This window comes from Pecten maximus, chromosome 18, assembly GCF_902652985.1.
Source record: "Pecten maximus chromosome 18, xPecMax1.1, whole genome shotgun sequence".
NCBI classification, from domain to species: Eukaryota; Metazoa; Mollusca; class Bivalvia; order Pectinida; family Pectinidae; genus Pecten; species Pecten maximus.
The window spans coordinates 25,115,357-25,137,818 of record NC_047032.1 but is presented as its reverse complement, the minus strand read 5'-3'; the positions used below and the strand labels follow the sequence as shown (position 1 = coordinate 25,137,818).

The 22,462-nt window shown below is 38.4% G+C and overlaps 1 protein-coding gene across 1 annotated transcript in view; it reads right to left on the bottom strand.

Annotated features, from left to right (window-relative positions):
- The window catches only part of LOC117316441 (solute carrier organic anion transporter family member 4A1-like), an 88,277-nt gene that overhangs the window by 17,869 nt on the left and 47,946 nt on the right, over positions 1 to 22,462 (bottom strand). The window contains exons 3-5 of the mRNA XM_033871025.1: positions 16,185 to 16,287; positions 3,956 to 4,077; positions 3,482 to 3,661 (exon numbers count right to left, since the gene is read on the bottom strand). Of these exons, the coding sequence (XP_033726916.1) occupies positions 3,482 to 3,661; positions 3,956 to 4,077; positions 16,185 to 16,287 (405 nt within the window). The remainder of the gene's footprint in view (positions 1 to 3,481; positions 3,662 to 3,955; positions 4,078 to 16,184; positions 16,288 to 22,462) is intronic.

Sequence of the window (22,462 nt, the reverse complement as noted above, 5' to 3'; positions counted from 1 at the left end):
GGCGGACTACTGTAACAGGGCGGACTACTATAACACGGCGGACTACTATAACACGGTCCACTACTGTAACACGGCGGACTACTGTAACACGGCCCACTACTATAACACGGCGGACTACTATAACATGACGGACTACTATAACACGACGGACTACTATAACACGGCGGACTACTGTAACACGGCGGACTACTATAACACGGTCCACTACTGTAACACGGCGGACTACTGTAACACGGCCCACTACTATAACACGGCGGACTACTATAACATGACGGACTACTATAACACGACGGACTACTATAACACGGCGGACTACTATAACACGGCGGACTACTGTAATACGGCGGACTACTATAACACGGCGGACTACTGTAACACGGCGGACTACTATAACACGGCGGACTACTATAACACGGCCGACTACTGTAACACGACGGACTACTGTAACACGGCGGACTACTATAACACGGCGGACTACTGTAACACGGCGGACTACTATAACACGGCGGACTACTGTGACACGGCGGACTACTATAACACGGCGGACTACTGTAACACGGCGGACTACTATAACACGGCCCACTACTGTAACACGGCGGACTACTATAACACGGCGGACTACTATAACATGACGGACTACTATAACACGACGGACTACTATAACACGGCGGACTACTGTAACACGGCGGACTACTGTAACACGGCGGACTACTATAACACGGCCCACTACTATAACACGGCGAACTACTATAACACGGCGGACTACTGTAACACGGCGGACTACTGTAACACGGCGGACTACTGTAACACGACGGACTACTATAACACGGCGGACTACTATAACACGGCCCACTACTATAACACGGCCCACTACTATAACACGGCGGACTACTATAACACGACCCACTACTATAACACGGCGGACTACTGTAACACGGCGAACTACTGTAACATGGCGGACTACTGTAACACGACGGACTACTATAACACGGCGGACTACTATAACACGGCGAACTACTATAACACGACGGACTACTATAACATGGCCCACTACTGTAACACGGCGGACTACTGTAACACGGCGGACTACTATAACACGGCGGACTACTATAACATGGCGGACTACTATAACACGGCGGACTACTGTAACACGGCGGACTACTGTAACACGACCCACTACTGTAACACGGCGGACTACTATAACACGGCGAACTACTCTAACACGACGGACTACTATAACACGACCCACTACTATAACACGGCCTACTACTATAACACGACGGACTACTGTAACACGGTCCACTACTATAACACGGCCTACTACTATAACACGGCGGACTACTGTAACACGGCGGACTACTATAACACGGCGGACTACTATAACACGGCGGACTACTATAACACGGGGGACTACTATAACACGGGGGACTACTATAACACGGCGGACTACTATAACACGGCGGACTACTATAACACGTCGTATTACTGTAACACGGCGGACTACTATAACACGGCCCACTACTGTAACACGGCGGACTACTATAACACGGCCCACTACTATAACACGGCGGACTACTACAACACGGCGGACTACTATAACACGGCGGACTACTGTAACACGGCCCACTACTGTAACACGGCCCACTACTATAACACGACCGACTACTATAACACGACGGACTACTATAACACGGCGGACTACTATAACACGGCCCACTACTATAACACGGTGGACTACTATAACACGGCGGACTACTGTAACACGACGGACTACTGTAACACGGCGGACTACTATAACACGGCGGACTACTGTAACACGGCGGACTACTGTAACACGGCGGACTACTGTAACACGGCGGACTACTATAACACGACGGACTACTGTAACACGGCGGACTACTGTAACACGGCGGACTACTGTAACACGGCGGACTACTATAACACGGCGGACTACTATAACACGGCGGACTACTATAACACGGCGGACTACTATAACACGGGGGACTACTATAACACGGGGGACTACTATAACACGGCGGACTACTATAACACGGCGGACTACTATAACACGGCGGACTACTGTAACACGACGGACTACTATAACATGACGGACTACTATAACACGACGGACTACTATAACACGGGGGACTACTATAACACGGCGGACTACTATAACACGGCGGACTACTGTAACACGGCGGACTACTGTAACACGGCGGACTACTATAACACGGCGGACTACTATAACACGGCCGACTACTGTAACACGGCGGACTACTATAACACGGCGGACTACTGTAACACGGCGGACTACTATAACACGGCGGACTACTATAACACGGCGGACTACTATAACACGGCGGACTACTGTAACACGGCGGACTACTGTAACACGGCGGACTACTATAACACGGCCCACTACTGTAACACGGCGGACTACTATAACACGGCGGACTACTATAACATGACGGACTACTATAACACGACGGACTACTATAACACGGCGGACTACTATAACACGTCGAACTACTATAACACGGCGGACTACTGTAACACGGCGGACTACTGTAACACGACGGACTACTATAACACGGCGGACTACTATAACACGGCCCACTACTATAACACGGCCCACTACTATAACACGGCGAACTACTATAACACGGCGGACTACTGTAACACGGCGGAATACTGTAACACGGCGGACTACTGTAACACGACGGACTACTATAACACGGCGGACTACTATAACACGGCCCACTACTATAACACGGCCCACTACTATAACACGGCGGACTACTATAACACGGCGGACTACTATAACACGACCCACTACTATAACACGGCGAACTATAACACGGCGGACTACTGTAACACGGCGAACTACTGTAACATGGCGGACTACTATAACACGACGGACTACTATAACACGGCGGACTACTATAACACGGCGAACTACTATAACACGACGGACTACTATAACATGGCCCACTACTGTAACACGCCGGACTACTGTAACACGGCGGACTACTATAACACGGCCCACTACTGTAACACGGCGGACTACTATAACACGGCCCACTACTATAACACGGCGGACTACTGTAACACGGCGGACTACTATAACACGTCGGACTACTGTAACACGGGCGGACTACTATAACACGGCGGACTACTGTAACACGGCGGACTACTATAACACGGCGGACTACTATAACACGGCGGACTACTGTAACACGGCCCACTACTGTAACACGGCGGACTACTTTAATTTTTGATGTTACTCCGCCCAACATAGAAACCAAAGTCACTGATGTTTCCCCGCCCACTATTGAAACAATTCGTTTAAATTAATCTAGACCCGTTAGCCTTGCGAAGTTACACCAATTGATGGAATAATACTATTAGATCTTACCTCATATCCCTATTTAGTATGACATCATATCTGCTAATAACAAGTGTGTCGTCATAGTATACGTACCACTGGTGATGGTGACGAACAGCATGCACACAAACATTGGGTTCATAAATAGAATTTTTAGTGAACGCGCCAGGTTCCTCATGTCCAGTTTTTTGCCCTTGGTACTCATCTCGGTGTTTTCCTCGATTTCACCGTTAGCATGGACTTCCTTATCCTTTTCGTGCTTGAATTTCGCTGAATCTGCATTATCAAAACAACGAGTTGCTGTTCAGGGTAACTCAAACTACATTGTATTCCACTATGTCGGCATTAGGACAATTCTGAGGGGTGACGCACGTTCTGTATGATATGTATATAACTGATTACGTCAAGAGAGAAACATGTATAATGAAGGCATAGTCAAACCATGGTACAGATATATTTCTGTACTGAATGAAGACGCTAGTATAAAAAATATCAGGAAAGATATCATGGGTCTCGTGAAGCTCATACTGCCTCGACCATAAGATCTGCCATGGCGCACACAGGACTTACCGGGTAGAGATTTAGGAAACCCAGCCAATGGAATAGACACAGCTATAGCTAGAACCCCTCCTATGAGGTAACCGATCCACCAAGCACCTACATACTGTGAGCTGTTGGAATTGGTGTTCACCCTGAAACAATCACGAAAATAATTCAATGTCCAATCACGATCAATCACGAAAACAATTAATGTCCAATCACAAACAATCACGAAAATAATTTAATGTCCAATCACGATCAATCACGAAAACAATTAATGTCCAATCACGATCAATCTCGAAAACAATCAATGTCCAATCACGATCAATCACGAAAACAACCAATGTCCAATCATAATCAGTCACGAAAACAATCAATGTCCAATCACAAACAATCACGAAAATAATTCAATGTCTTATCACGATCAATCGCGAAAACAATTAATGTCCAATCATAATCAGTCACGAAAACAATTAATGTCCAATCACGATCAATCACGAAAACAATTAATGTCCAATCACGATCAATCACGAAAACAACCAATGTCCAATCATAATCAGTCACGAAAACAATTAATGTCCAAATTACAATCAGTCACGAAAACAATTAATGTCCAATCATAATCAGTCACGAAAACAATTAATGTCCAATCATAATCAGTCACGAAAACAATTAATGTCCAAATTACAATCAGTCACGAAAACAATTAATGTCCAATCACGATCAGTCACGAAAACAGCCAATGTCCAAATTACAATCAGTCACGAAAACAATTAATGTCCAATCACGATCAGTCACGAAAACAATTAATGTCCAATCACAAATCATCATAAAACCATTATTAATATCCAATCTGAATTCAACCTGGATATCAACATCAAAATGTCAATCTGCCTTGAAAGTGGGTTTGGTTTGTTTTGTTTAACGTCCTATTAATTTAGCAGCCATGGTCATTTAACGACGTGCCAGATTTTGAAAGTGGGAGCAATGTCCAATCACATTTCATTATCTGAGACAGGACCAACCGGATCCAATCGAAATAGACGACTTCAATAATGACAAGGGATCATCATGCCAAATGATGTCTGCATTTACATTGTCGAAATTAAGGAAGTATGCAGTATACCTCTGTAGGTCATACGAAAAAGATATAAAGGGATTAGCATGGGGGTTACCGCATCTGTATTTTGTTTTCATATAAACCATTAACACGATATCAAGGTGTCATACATGTTATGCAAACCCGAAAGAAAGGTGAAAATCTAGAAGTAGTCTTGCCTTGCTAATTGCAGAGTCTGAAGTGAATCTTAATATCTCGCTGTTTGGAATATTTCCTTCTTATTACGAATTTTCTGGAGTTCAAATCCAAACTAAAGGGAATGTCTACTCGCCTACGAGGGCAAAGACGTCATGGTACAAATGTTTTTTTGGTTGGAACCTCACTGTAATGAGGAACGACTGAATGATCTGGCATACAATTTCTTAATAGAAAGATAACTACTTCTTAAATTTTCATATCAGTGATATTGGTCCGTTAATGCTTGTAACTTTAATACCATCACGGATTTGTGATCATTAACCGTTTATGTTTTATATATACAAAGAGAAAATACCAACTGAGATAGGTTTCAAATGTATCTTAAAATAGCGGGGTGGTTTATTTCAGCAGATGATTTCTTTATAGCCATAGGCTTCATATAATGTTAAACTTTGACCGATTATTCCCGATTACACTAACAGAGCTGATGTTTCACGTGTAGAGGGTATGCGGGGATGATTCGCTTGGCAGTGGAGGTGTAAATGTGAAATTACGAGGAGAGCGTTTCTTGTCCTTCCATTTTAATTTTTCTCCAAGGCACAACTGGTTTACAAAACAAATTGGTACATGATATCCGGATTTAAGTAAATTATAATAGTAAAAGTGTGATGGACAAAATATCCGGAATTAAAGTAAATTCAAGATCAAATTATTTAATTAAACTATTTAGGCATTTTCTGTGTCTATAAATACAACACACGGGCCTGTGTTCCATAAGAAGCTTCCTTGGTACAGAATGACCTGCATAGTTAGTCAGATTCCCTAAAAGGGTTTTTGACACATAGGGTATTTTTCCATTTTCTGTTAGCCCGACCCCATAAATGTTGGCTGACACAGGTTTCACCTCGCCTTACAAAGCTGTTTATCTATTTTAGACCAGTAGGGGGATACTGCTGCTGGCTGAAAAAATTTAATGAGCTAGGTGGTCACGTGGTCCGACGCGTCATCTGGTTCACCACACCAATATCACTAGGCTAGAATCTGCCTCGTTATATGCATTTATAAAGGGAAACTTCAAAGAGCCCCATATTATTTTGTAAACATTGAAAGCAATGACAGTGAATGTCCTGATTTTATCATCTTACATGTTTAGATTTTCTTTCCACACCTCATGTCTGTAATTATATAATCGAAATAGTAGATCAGCGGACAATATCATAACCTTGGTAATTTACTATTATCACATGTTAATCTTTTTCTTTTTTTTTTGTTAATTTTAAAAACTCAAACAATGGCATATACACTATAGGTCTACTCAGAGATGTAAATATCACATATATGTGATATATACATCTCTGGTCTACTATACAGTGAGGTGACAAAATGATCTCACTTGTGCAGTCTTTTTACGGTGATTAATTTTCTTTGCCTTGTTAACCATTTTATTTTTGGCATAATTTGATCAGATTTCATACACTTTTAAGAACATGTTTTACCTTTTCCTGACGTAATATTAACATAAAAATACCCACTTCTTAATTTTGCAATATAAAGATTTGATAAAAATGCAGTAGTTTGAAATACAGTTGTCTCATCCTGATGTAATTTAATGAGATAGTACGTACGAAGTAGTACACAGAGCTGATTTTTTTTTTTTATCTAAGTCGATACATGTTTTTTTTGTATATCGAACTTTGAGGATTTCCTTTGTACGGAAGCGTATTAGGGCCACTATAAAAAAAATTAAATCGTAAGTATGATTTACTAATTCGTACGTACGATTTACTAACTCGTACGTACGATTTACTAACTCGTACGTACGATTTACTAATTCGTACGTTAGAATTAGCAGAGACATATATAGATATATATGTCTCTGGAATTAGTAAATCGTACGTACGAATTAGTAATGCGTACGTACGAATTAGTAAACTAGTAGTAGCTAGTAACTAGTAAATGGAATTACCAGCTATTAAACGAAAATGCGTCAACAATTATCGATCCATAAAAACCTTAAAGGAAATCACGTCAGACAATGACGTACGTGTAACAAACACCGTTGAAACAAAAAGAAGCAAACTATACCTTCCATCAACATTAGGCTACAGTTGAAACACCATGTGGTTTGTTCCCGGAGATACGCCTTACAGCGAGATCTACAGATACGAGGAATTGTCTAGCAGAAAGCATAAACGTGCAGTAAAAAAGCTTGATCTTCGAAAGGCTATCTTGGTGAAACATATTCTTCTCCAAAGTCAGGTATCTTGAAGAAAAAAAACTTCCATGCAGACAACAGTTGAAAACAGATGCAGTGGAGGACTTCTGTTTATTGCAGGATTGCTTCAGTATCCACTAAAAAGCATTCGTACATTTGTTTCCATTTCGATGAAGAAAATGCAAACGTTTGATCCAAATGGGGTGTCATGGCAGGTTTGGTTCCTCATATCGACGTGCTGCTAATCCGTAGACATCACCGATATATTCAGGATTTCAAGAGAAAAGTTGTTTATCACAACGAAATTGTGTTAAAGAGTTAAAGAGACACGAAATCCTACCAATGTCGGTACGTGTAATATCAAACCTAGGACTTCATGGACAGCGCAGTAATATTACTTGATAGATGGTGATGATATCAGACACGGTAACAACGAAAACAAGAATAGCTTTTGGGAATAATTATGTGAAGATCTGGAACAGAGGTGACATTTGGAGCTCAGTATGTAAGCATGACAAGAAAGAAAACTTTGGAGTTAGAAACTCAACATTGTTAGTAGAAAACAACAAAGTTCTGATGAATTACTGAGAAAAGAACTCTTGTTTTTCGGAATGGTGCAAGATTACCATGTTACAAGTATGTGGCTTTTGTTGTCGAGATACTGCCGAATTATATTTCTAATTATCGGTTAATATTGTCCATGCTTGATTACCAACGCCTTTCGTATCTCGGTTATACCTTACAGTATTGACGTGGCCACTTATCATTTTTTACCAGATTTCAGCAGCTCGAGAGCCTTATGGAGTATTACTTGTAATGGCCAAATTAATATGCCATACTTTATACCAGTTCAGTTGATTTATTAGCTTTTGGGATGACGACCCATCGGCATTTAAACTTTCAACTTGACCCCGAACATTGACCTGAATGTGTAACAGTGACGTAAACAAACTGTGAGTAAACGTTTTCTTGTAATCCCAAACAGTGGATTTGTCGGGAATAATTTGTATTTATGTATATTCCCATACATGTTTAAGTGAAATTGAACTCTGATATACATAAAAAGCTTGGAACTATTGCAATGACTCACACAAGTGGTACCAATGACATTTTCCTCCGCGATGTAGCGGTGCACTTCACTCAGGTCAATCGTACCCAAGAATGGTAAACAAAACAAAAATTTATTTGTTTTGAATGATGTTAACTTGTCGAAAATCGTTGCAGGATAAACAGAATACACGACTAGTATGTTAAAATACTTGCACTAAAATAGTCTTTGTCTTGTAAAACACTCGCCATGTATTCTCTATATCAACAAAAAATGGCTAGGTTAATTAATAATAAAATGCTTAAGCATGATCCCTAACGACGAAGTTATACATAAAGAAAAGGAAAAGCTCGACAACACGTCTTTAGTATTTCATCGCATCTTAGCGATTCTTCAGGACGTCTTATGTATATAAATAAGGTGAGGAATTAATACAAGCTTCTAGCTTGTTTTCTAATCCTACTGAGAGATGTAATTGTATTGTGATGTAGTGTGTAAGTGTATTTGAATTTTATTTTCTGATCAGATGGTGTACACGTCCTACTTTAGGTATAGGGATATGTTTGAATGTCAGAAAGTGTTTAAAAGACTACTTGAAGGAAGGGTATACAAACTTTAACACAATGAATTATGTATACCCACTGATTCACTGCGTTAAACTGTAGAAAAATGACCAGGTTACTGTTGTACTACTGATGTATATGATACAATCCTTGATGCATATATTGTCTCCATTTTATCGTTATGATGTTGTGCCAACATTTCTACGACTAGCATGTCCCTCAGACCACCGGCTATATCAAATTAGAGATAATTTTCAGTTTATTTCCTTTACAAATTAAAGATATTTTTATCATCTACATGTAATTAGTAGGGAGCCTGAAGTTGGTTCCGAGTTCCGTTTAAGAAATTTACGAAAACGGAACTCGGAACCAACTTCAGGCTCCCTAATTGGTATATCTACATAGAGCATGGCTTTGTACATGTCACACTAGCCACCGCCTTCGGCCCACGCCAGCCGAAGGGTTCATGGTTATTTCAACTTCTACCAAAAATACTGGTCTTAATGTATCTTATTGTATTTTCTAGTACTGTTTATATATCGTGTGATTGTATTTGTATTATCGGTGTCTTTATAAAAGGGGCGGGTTGCCTCGAAAATCTGACATTGTTCATGTCCACACTGTTAGAATAACTTCTTTGCCCCATATTAACATTTTAAGTAATTCGTATCCAGCAGACAAACCTTTGCAAGGATCCAGTGTTACCAGGATTATTACCGTTAATATTACTTCTTTGACCAATACATGTAATTAATAAATATACACATAATTTGTATATTCACACGTAATTAGCATATCGACAAGTAATTAAGATATATACATGTAATTAGCATATCCACAAGTGATTAAGATATATATATGTAATTAGCATATCCACAAGTAATTAAGATATATACATGTAATTAGCATATCCACAAGTAATTAAGATATATACATGTAATTAGCATATCCACAAGTAATTAAGATATATACATGTAATTAGCATATCCACAAGTAATTAAGATATATACACGTGATGATAATATCTACATTTAATCAACAACAACAAACGAATTAAATACTAACGTCCAAAGAACGAGATTGATGTTTCTGACCTAAAGTTACACACAATACATAGATGTTTACACGCGTACATATAAGCGGATCAGGATAGAATTCCATCGGGATGCATTTAATTATTAATTCAGGTTATGTTTTAAAATTTAAATAAGAAGATCAAGCCCTTGGAGGGTGGCAATAGTGCAAAGTATATTGATTTTGTAATGGTATGAAATATACAACAGCCTATTCTTGTTTTCAATCAATTGTCATTTTTGAGAAATGTTCCAAATTTTGTGTCCTTACTGAGTAACATTTTACTACATAAATCTATAACGTGTATAGAACTTTACTGAAATGACTTTTTTTTTACAAATGCTCAACTGTCGTAGTTATAGTATCATCTAAAATATTATCAGCAATTGAAATAAAACTATTTTATCTCTACATTGTATTACCTTGTCTTTGCTGTTTTCATTTCATTAAAAGTCAATTTTATTGACAAAGTTCATACAAGCCAATTGAATAGCAGGCAGAGTACACATGTACTGAACGAGAACAAGGAAATATACTATAGTAATTGTATGTATCGTTGTTTTATTGGACTTGGGTAGATGGAATAACAAAATACTGTTTTATCCGGTCTATTACAATGTAAACAGAATAGAATATCGATAAACAACGGCCACTTACCACGCCAAGTAAGCATGACGACTACATTGTATAGTAATTACATTGTACAGTGATTACATTGTAGTGACTACATTGTACAGTAATTAAATTGTACAGCGACTACATTGTACAGTAATTACATTGTACAGTGATTACATTGTACAGTGATTACATTGTAGTGACTACATTGTACAGTGATAACATTGTACAGTGACTACATTGTACAGTAATTACATTGCACAGTGACTGCATTGTACAGTAATTATATTGTACAGTGGTTACATTTTACAGTGACTACATTGTACAGTAATTACATTGTACAGTGATTACATTGTGCAGTGACTACATTGTACAGTGACTACATTGTACAGTAATTACATTGTACAGTGGTTACATTGTACAGTAATTACATTGTACAATGATTACATTGTACAGTGATTACATTGTAGTGACTACATTGTACAGTGATAACATTGTACAGTGACTACATTGTACAGTAATTACATGGTACAGTAATTACATTGTACAGTAATTACATTGTACAGTGATTACATTGTACAGTGACTACATTGTACAGTAATTACATTGTACAGTGATTACATTGTACAGTGACTACATTGTACAGTAATTACATTGTACAGTGATTACATTGTAGTGACTACATTGTACAGTGATTACATTGTACAGTGACTACATTGTACAGTGATTACATTGTAGTGACTAAATTGTACAGTAATTACATTGTACAGTAATTACATTGTACAGTGACTACATTGTACAGTAATTACATTGTACAGTGATTACATTGTACAGTGACTACATTGTACAGTAATTACATTGTACAGTGATTACATTGTAGTGACTACATTGTACAGTGATTACATTGTACAGTGACTACATTGTACAGTGATTACATTGTAGTGACTAAATTGTACAGTAATTACATTGTACAGTGACTACATTGTACAGTAATTACATTGTACAGTGGTTACATTGTACAGTGACTACATTGTACAGTGACTACATTGTACAGTAATTACATTGTACAGTGATTACATTGTACAGTGATTACATCGTAGTGACTAAATTGTACAGTGATTACATTGTAGTGACTACATTGACAGTAATTACATTGTACAGTGACTACATGGTACAGTAATTACATTGTACAGTGATTACATTGTACAGTGGTTACATTGTACAGTGACTACATTTTACAGTGATTACATTGTACAGTGATTACATTTTAGTGACTACATTTTACAGTAATTACATTGTACAGTGATTACATTGTACAGTAATTACATTGTACAGTAATTACATTGTACAGTGACTACATTGTACAGTGATTACATTGTGCAGTGACTACATTGTACAGTGACTACATTGTACAGTGACTACATTGTACAGTATTTACATTGTACAGTGATTACATTGTACAGTGGTTACATTATACAGTAATTACATTGTACAGTAATTACATTGTACAGTGACTACATTGTACAGTGATTACATTGTACAGTGACTACATTATACAGTAATTACATTGTACAGTGACTACATTATACAGTGATTACATTGTACGGTGACTACATTGTACAGTGACTACATTGTACAGTGACTACATTGTACAGTAATTACATTGTACAGTGATTACATTGTACAGTGACTACATTGTACAGTGACTACATTGTACAGTGATTACATTGTACATTGATTACATTGTACAGTGATTACATTGTACAGTGATTACATTGTTGTGACTAAATTGTACAGTAATTACATTGTACAGTGACTACATTGTACAGTAATTACATTGTACAGTGACTACATTGTACAGTGACTACATTGTACAGTGATTACATTGTACAGTGACTACATTGTACAGTGACTACATTGTACAGTTATTACATTGTACAGTGATTACATTGTACAGTGGCTACATTGTACAGTGACTACATTGTACAGTGATTACGAGGGATGGAAGGAGGTACTCAAGGATGTTCTTTTAAGTCCTGCTTTTCTCTTGATATTTAGGGCGTGTACCCAAGGACTGGTCTCATTTGGTAAGTTTATATTGACGAGGTAGCACTCGAAGTAAACAAGACAAACGGCTTTTGCAAAATGGACAAAATCAGTGAAAGAGCAATGATCTAATATATGCATAAAAATGTTTAACAACTTAAGATATCCATAATGATATGGTAGCAGCACTTTGAAAAGATGTCCCTTCATATGCAATAGTGAAAAGGTGGGTGGCGGAATTTATGCGCGGCATTTCACAAGAAAGAGTACATTCCGTTCTGACCGAGGATCTTGCAATGAGAAAGCTTTCGGCCCGATGGGTACCAAGACTTCTGACAGTTGATCAGAAGCACACCAGGCGCATATTATCGCGTGTTTATATTAACCTTTTTGAGGAAGATCCTGCCAACTTTATTCAGAGATTTGTAACTATAGGTCCATCATTTTACCCCAGAGGCCAAACAACAATCGAAACAATGAAAGCACCCTAGTTCTCCCCGCCAAAGAAGGCAAAGACTGTTCCATCAGTTGTGAAGGTTATTGCCTCGGTTTTCTGGGATGCAGATGGTATCCAGCCAATTGATTATGTCGAAAAGGGACAAACACTCAATGGCACCTATGCTTCACTTCTGAGGCAGTTACAGAAAAATATTAAACTTGAGCACCGCGGAAAGCTCACTAAAGGTGTGTTATTCCATCAGGACCATGCTCCTGTTCACAAGTCTGTCATTGCCATAGCTGCCATTCACGATTGTAGCTTTAAATTGATTGAGCATCCGCCTTATTCACCTGATCTCGCTCCATCAGACCTTCATCTATTTTCGAAACTGAAAACAGCTATTTCAGGCACCCATTTTCAGTCCGATGATGACGTCATACATGCAGTGGATGACTTTCTGATCAGCCAAGAAAAGGAGTTCTATAAAAGTGGCATTCGGGCCCTTAAACACCACTGACAAAAGTGTTTAGATACTGAAAGGTATTTTGTTGAAAAATAATAAACATGTCCGGCAATACTCATTTCAATCAGCCCTCGTACACTGAACAGTGTGCTCTCAAATATTGACCTAACAATTACGCATGCGTAATCTGATTAATCGCGATATATTTTAAAAACCAAGATGCGTCAACGTAGTCCTGAACTGGCCTCCAACGATCATCAGTGAACCGTGACTCGGTACACCTCGAGTGTGAACAGTTTGTTATATAACATATATACATGTTGACTATTTATTACAGACGTGTTCGATAGACCATGGTCACATCGTGCCCGTCTTTGTATACGAGTATCACCATACAATGACAGGTAATTGTACTATGTTTGGGTGACGGAGAACAGAGAAACAAATCAATATGCAAGTATTTTCTATTTCTGCTGTGATGGCGACTTCTCGGTACATGTAGCCATAGCGACCAGGTATACCCGTTGTTCGTTTATATGTACCCGGACAGTAAAATCAATCAACTAGTGATTTTTTTTTCAATGACCATATGTCGATGGTGGATTTCATAATAGCAAATGAATGTGTGAAATCGACATGGACATGTAAAATATCCCTTATGTGTGCTCATAATTATTTCGAATACATAAATAATAGTTTGGATAGACAGTGCTATGGTACACAAGAGAGTTTCGTACAGATCCCTGTAAACGTCACTGAACAAATCCAGTCTAAGCGTGCTGTGTTTGGTCTGGTTTGTTTTTGTAGTCGTGGGTCGTGTTCGGTATATTTTAATGTGGTATGTTGTATGTCGTGTTGTGTGTGTTGTGTAGTGTTGTGTAGTGTTGTGTGTCATGTTCTGTGTGTCGTGTTTGGTGTAGTGTGTTGTGTCGTGGTCGGTGGGTAGTGTTGTGTTGTGTAGTGTTTGGTGTGTAGTGTCGTGTTTGGTGTTGTGTGTATTGTTGAGTGTGGTGTGTCGTGTCGTGGTCGGTGTGTAGTGTTTGGTGTGTAGTGTCGTGTTTGGTGTTGTGTGTATTGTTGAGTGAGGTGTGTAGTGCTGGGTGAGTTATGTAGTGTTGTGTAGATTTTGCTGTGTTGTGTATTGTTTGTTGTGATGTGAATTATGTGGTGTCTTGTGTAGTGTTGGGTGTGTTGTGTAGTGTTTGTTGTGTTGTGTAGTGTTTGTTGTGTTGTGTAGTGTTTGTTGTGTTGTGTAGTGTTGGGTGTGTTGTGTAGTGTTGGGTGTGTTGTGTAGTGTTTGTTGTGTTGTGTAGTGTTGTTGTGTTGTGTAGTGTTGGTTGTGTTGTGTAGTGTTTGTTGTGTTGTGTAGTGTTTGTTGTGTTGTGTAGTGTTGGGTTTGTTGTGTAGTTGGTGTGTGGGTGCTGTTTGTTTTCTGTTTGTTGGTGTGTTTGTGTTGTGTTGTGGTTGTGTTGTGTGTGCGTGTTGGTGGTTGTGTGTGTTGTGTGTGTTGTGTGTGTTGTGTGTGTTGGGTTTTCGGTTTGTTTGTTTGTTTTTTGTTTTTGTGTGTAGTTTTGTTTTTTTGTGTGGTTTTTGTGTCGTTTGTGTGTTGTTCGTGTTGTTGTTTTTTGTGTGTTTTGTTGTTTGTGTTTTGTGTTGTGTCTGTTTGTGTGTGTCTGTTTGTTGTGTTTGTGGGGTGTTGTGTGTGTTTGTTTTGTTCGTGTTTGGGTGTTGTGGTTGTGTTGTTGTGCGTTGTTTTGTTGGTGTTTTGTGTTGTTGTGTGTTTGTTGTGTTGTGTAGTGTTGGGTGTGGTGTGTAGTGTTTGTTGTGTTGTGTAGTGTTGGGTGTGTTGTGTAGTGTTGGGTGTGTTGTGTAGTGTTGGGTGTGGTGTGTAGTGTTGGGTGTGTTGTGTAGTGTTGGGTGTGGTGTGTAGTGTTTGTTGTGTTGTGAAGTGTTGGGTGTGTTATGTAGTGTTGTGTAGGTTTTGTTGTGGTGTGAAGTATGTGATGTGTTGTGTAGTGTTTGTTGTGTAGTGTTTGTTGTGTTGTGTTTGTTGTGTTGTGTGATGGTGGGTGAGGTATGTCGTGTCAGGTGTGATATGTAGTGTTTGTTGTGTAGTGTTTGTTGTGTTGTGTTTTGTTGTGTTGTGTAGTGTTTGTTGTGTTGTGTAGTGCTGGGTTTGTTGTGTAGTGCTCGGTTTGTTGTGTAGTGTTTGTTGTGTTGTGTAATGTCGGGTGAGGTATGTCGTGTTAGGTGTGATGTGTAGTGGTTGGTGTGTTATGTCGTGTTCGGTATGGTGTGTAGTGTAATTTTTGGTGAGGCGTTTAGTGTTGGGTGTGATGTGTAGTGGTTGGTGTGTTGCGTCGTGTTCGGTGTGACGTGTAGTGGGTTGGTGTGTTGTGTGGTGTTCGGTGTGTCGTGTAGTTTCTTGTTTGACGTGTTGTTTGTGGTGTATTGTAATCGATGTGGATTGTTGTGATTGGTCTCTTTTGTCGTCACTGCTCTCAAACCTGGTGCCAAAGTGACATTTTCACTACTTACTTGGACTCGTCTACTTTGTCGAAATCCACATACACCTTGAGAAATGCTCCGCCAACTAGGAACCCTACTCCGGGGCCGACGATATTCATCGCATGGTAGATACCTGTAGATAATAATGATGTAGGTAACAAACAAAAGCCAGAGATAGTGTATTCAGTTCTCAACTCAATATTCTTTCTTTCTTTCTTTCTTTCTTTCTTTCTTTCTTTCTTTCTTTTGGTAGCTGTGATTCATGATTAATATCCATATAACTTTTTGGAACCTAAAACGATTATTATTTGATTTTCCTTCGCTGCAACACACGTTGACCTTTGAACTACTGCAATATGACAAAATATATTGTTCGACTATGTAGTGGCGCTTTGTGTCTCTGCGGCAAGGAATTGATGTGACGTCAGAGAATTACATATGACTTGACAGACGTAGCTTGAACCAGACTTTTGTCAATTATTATCTTACTTAGACATGCTAGAGTAAAACAATACAATATCACTCTCGTTGTTATGTAGAAAACGACCAGCATGCACGACATTGTACGTTTAACCTGTAATTTGCCTGCGAGACTATCTACATTGAGTATCTTGGTATCAGCACACCACCTCTCGACACCAAGTTACAAACACAAGACTGGGGAGGTCTCTATTGATTAATAATTACCATCAGTTAACGTTTCCGTGCTGGAAACACACGAAAATGTTCTAGACTCTCCCGAAATACTGCAGGAATGACATCGAGATATTCCTGGTGTTCCTTGACAGCCCCGTAATAGCAAGGGTGTAGGACTATATATAATTCGGTAGACATACTAACGTCATGTTATCATACACAGTGTATTAACAGACATAATGACGTCATGTTACCATACACAGTGTATTAACAGACATAATGACGTCATGTTACCATACACAGTGTATTAACAGACATAATGACGTCATGTTACCATACACAGTGTATTAACAGACATAATGACGTCGTGTTACCATACACACAATCGGATAACCTCGGGCCTTTCCGGCAAGCTCGGATTATTGAAAAGAATACCCGAGGAGTTCCGAATGACCATACACAGTGTATTAACAGACATGATGACGTCATGTTACCATACACATTGTATTAACAGACATAATGACGTCATGTTACCATACACAGTGTATAAACAGACATACTGACGTCATGTTACAATACACAGTGTATTAACAGACATACTGATGTCATGTTACAATACACAGTGTATTAACAGACATACTGACGTCATGTTACAATACACAGTGTATTAACAGACATACTGACGTCAAGTTACCATACACAGTGTATTAACAGACATACTGACGTCGTGTTACCATACACAGTGTATTGACAGACATAATTTCCTCATGTTACAATAAACAGTGTATTATTGCCTTGGACTGTCACGCATGTAGTACTACGTTGACCTTAAAATGCCTCATTTTGCTTTAATGAATTTCTTATATTTAGGTATATTTTAAGACGACTGCAGCAACACAATCAGTTCTGTATCTTCGCTATCGAATTTGATCGTTGTCATCGGCAGATGGAAATGAGATATATAAAGCTTGTCCTGCGAAACACATTGCTCTTGAAATTAAGATGACGCGCCAGGGTAGTGTCAACCTTTTTATAAATCTAGGTCAAATTCATTGAGGAGTCGCCAGGGTAGTGACAACCTCTTTATAAATCTAGGTCAAATGCATTGAGGAGTCGCCAGGGTTGTGAAAACCTCTTTATAAATCTAGGTCAAATTCATTGAGGAGTCGCCAGGGTAGTGACAACCTCTTTATAGATATAGGTCAATTTCATTAATGAGACGCCAGGGTAGTGACAACCTCTTTATAAATCTAGGTCAATTTCATTGATGAGTCGTCAGGGTAGTGACAACTTCTTTATAAATCTAGGTCAAACTCATTAATGAGACGCCAGGGTAGTGACAACCTCTTTATAAATCTAGGTCAAATTCATTGATGAGTCGTCAGGGTAGTGACAACCTCTTTATAAATCTAGGTCAATTTCATTGATTAGTCCCCAGGTGGTGACCGGGGGAACACGTTTAACTTAAGTATATTTAGTGTGTATTATGGTGTAATACTTCTTTAAACAAGTGATATGTTTGTTTATTATGTTTATCATCTAACGCTGTATGCCATGTATGCTTGTCATGCTTAGTGGTAAAATCTTAAAAAGCGAAAGAGACTGAAACTAATGGCGTACAAAGAGATAATATGGCGACTACAAGTCTATTGAAGGGGCATCTAAACAGCAAATCAAGTCAAAACATTGATATTTTACAAACTTATAAATTCCTACTACGGTTCAATTTCACAGAAGTTACGTGATGAACTTTTAGTATGTATCATAGCAAACCGTGGGACTTGCTGTAGATGTGTAATTTGTGAAGCTGTTTCGTAAATTCAAGAAAACATGCGAAAAATACATGTTACCGGGGACATAATAAGCTCCTTTGTATCGCTTATATTCCACAAAATTACCATGTCGTTTTGCTCAGAAGTGTCTAGAGCAAAATACAAGAGCACTGGTTTGACCAGATTTGACTTTATAATATGTATAAACACTGATTTTATTTTGATCTTAAATGCAAATCGCGGTTGTGAATAATATCACTGAAATAATCCAAACACCAACATGGTTTTATTAGACACTATAAAGAACTCTTAGACACGACAAGAACACTACATCTCAGTAATGATGTTCAACCTTTGAGTTTGGGGTAAAATATGTATATTTCTGTCCAAGCAATCATTTTGGTATATAACATGACTATTTTTTGGTGTAAATCTTTAGATATTTGTTCATGTCTGAAATTCCACATTATCCTCTTATATAGATCACCCTTAACAACACCTCTTATATAGATCACCCTTAACAACACCTCTTATATAGATCACCCTTAACAGCACCTCTTATATAGATCACCCTTAACAGCACCTCTTATATAGATCACCCTTAACAACACCTCTTATATAGATCACCCTTAACAGCACCTCTTATATAGATCACCCTTAACAGCACCTCTTATATAGATCACCCTTAACAACACCTCTTATATAGATCACCCTTAACAGCACCTCTTATATAGATCACCCTTAACAACACCTCTTATATAGATCACCCTTAACAACACCTCTTATATAGATCACCCTTAACAGCACCTCTTATATAGATCACCCTTAACAACACCTCTTATATAGATCACCCTTAACAACACCTCTTATATAGATCACCCTTAACAACACCTCTTATATAGATCACCCTTAACAACACCTCTTATATAGATCACCCTTAACAGCACCTCTTATATAGATCACCCTTAACAACACCTCTTATATAGATCACCCTTAACAACACCTCTTATATAGATCACCCTTAACAACACCTCTTATATAGATCACCCTTAACAACACCTCTTATATAGATCACCCTTAACATCACCTCTTATATAGATCACCCTTAACAACACCTCTTATATAGATCACCCTTAACAACACCTCTTATATAGATCACCCTTAACAGCACCTCTTATATAGATCACCCTTAACAGTACCTCTTATATAGATCACCCTTAACAGTACCTCTTATATAGATCACCCTTAACAACACCTCTTATATAGATCACCCTTAACAACACCTCTTATATAGATCACCCTTAACAACACCTCTTATATAGATCACCCTTAACAACACCTCTCTCTTATATAGATCACCCTTAACAACACCTCTTATATAGATCACCCTTAACAACACCTCTTATATAGATCACCCTTAATAACACCTCTTATATAGATCACCCTTAACAGCACCTCTTATATAGATCACCCTTAACAACACCTCTTATATAGATCACCCTTAACATCACCTCTTATATAGATCACCCTTAACAACACCTCTTATATAGATCACCCTTAACAACACCTCTTATATAGATCACCCTTAACAACACCTCTTATATAGATCACCCTTAACAACACCTCTTATATAGATCACCCTTAACATCACCTCTTATATAGATCACCCTTAACAGTACCTCTTATATAGATCACCCTTAACAACACCTCTTATATAGATCACCCTTAACAACACTTCTTATATAGATCACCCTTAACAACACCTCTTATATAGATCACCCTTAACAACACTTCTTATATAGATCACCCTTAACAGCACCTCTTATATAGATCACCCTTAACAACACCTCTTATATAGATCACCCTTAACAACACCTCTTATATAGATCACCCTTAACATCACCTCTTATATAGATCACCCTTAACATCACCTCTTATATAGATCACCCTTAACAACACCTCTTATATAGATCACCCTTAACAACACCTCTTATATAGATCACCCTTAACAACACCTCTTATATAGATCACCCTTAACGGCACCTCTTATATAGATCACCCTTAACAACACCTCTTATATAGATCACCCTTAACAACACCTCTTATATAGATCACCCTTAACAACACCTCTTATATAGATCACCCTTAACAACACCTCTTATATAGATCACCCTTAACGGCACCTCTTATATAGATCACCCTTAACAACACCTCTTATATAGATCACCCTTAACAACACCTCTTATATAGATCACCCTTAACAACACCTCTTATATAGATCACCCTTAACAGCACCTCTTATATAGATCACCCTTAACAGTACCTCTTATATAGATCACCCTTAACAGTACCTCTTATATAGATCACCCTTAACAGCACCTCTTATATAGATCACCCTTAACATCACCTCTTATATAGATCACCCTTAACAGCACCTCTTATATAGATCACCCTTAACAACACCTCTTATATAGATCACCCTTAACAACACCTCTTATATAGATCACCCTTAACAACACCTCTTATATAGATCACCCTTAACAACACCTCTTATATAGATCACCCTTAACAACACCTCTTATATAGATCACCCTTAACAGCACCTCTTATATAGATCACCCTTAACAGTACCTCTTATATAGATCACCCTTAACAGTACCTCTTATATAGATCACCCTTAACAGTACCTCTTATATAGATCACCCTTAACAGTACCTCTTATATAGATCACCCTTAACAGTACCTCTTATATAGATCACCCTTAACAGTACCTCTTATATAGATCACCCTTAACAGTACCTCTTATATAGATCACCCTTAACAGTACCTCTTATATAGATCACCCTTAACAGTACCTCTTATATAGATCACCCTTAACAACACCTCTTATATAGATCACCCTTAACAGTACCTCTTATATAGATCACCCTTAACAGTACCTCTTATATAGATCACCCTTAACAGTACCTCTTATATAGATCACCCTTAACAACACCTCTTATATAGATCACCCTTAACAACACCTCTTATATAGATCACCCTTAACAGTACCTCTTATATAGATCACCCTTAACAGTACCTCTTATATAGATCACCCTTAACAACACCTCTTATATAGATCACCCTTAACAGTACCTCTTATATAGATCACCCTTAACAACACCTCTTATATAGATCACCCTTAACAACACCTCTTATATAGATCACCCTTAACAGTACCTCTTATATAGATCACCCTTAACAACACCTCTTATATAGATCACCCTTAACAACACCTCTTATATAGATCACCCTTAACAGTACCTCTTATATAGATCACCCTTAACAACACCTCTTATATAGATCACCCTTAACAACACCTCTTATATAGATCACCCTCAACATCACCTCTTATATAGATCACCCTTAACAACACCTCCTATATAGATCACCCTTAACAACACCTCTCTCTTATATAGATCACCCTTAACAACACCTCTTATATAGATCACCCTTAACAACACCTCTCTCTTATATAGATCACCCTTAACAACACCTCTTATATAGATCACCCTTAACAACACCTCTTATATAGATCACCCTTAACAACACCTCTTATATAGATCACCCTTAACAACACCTCTTATATAGATCACCCTTAACAACACCTCTTATATAGATCACCCTTAACAACACCTCTTATATAGATCACCCTTAACAGCACCTCTTATATAGATCACCCTTAACAACACCTCTTATATAGATCACCCTTAACAGTACCTCTTATATAGATCACCCTTAACAGTACCTCTTATATAGATCACCCTTAACAGTACCTCTTATATAGATCACCCTTAACAACACCTCTTATATAGATCACCCTTAACAACACCTCTTATATAGATCACCCTTAACAGTACC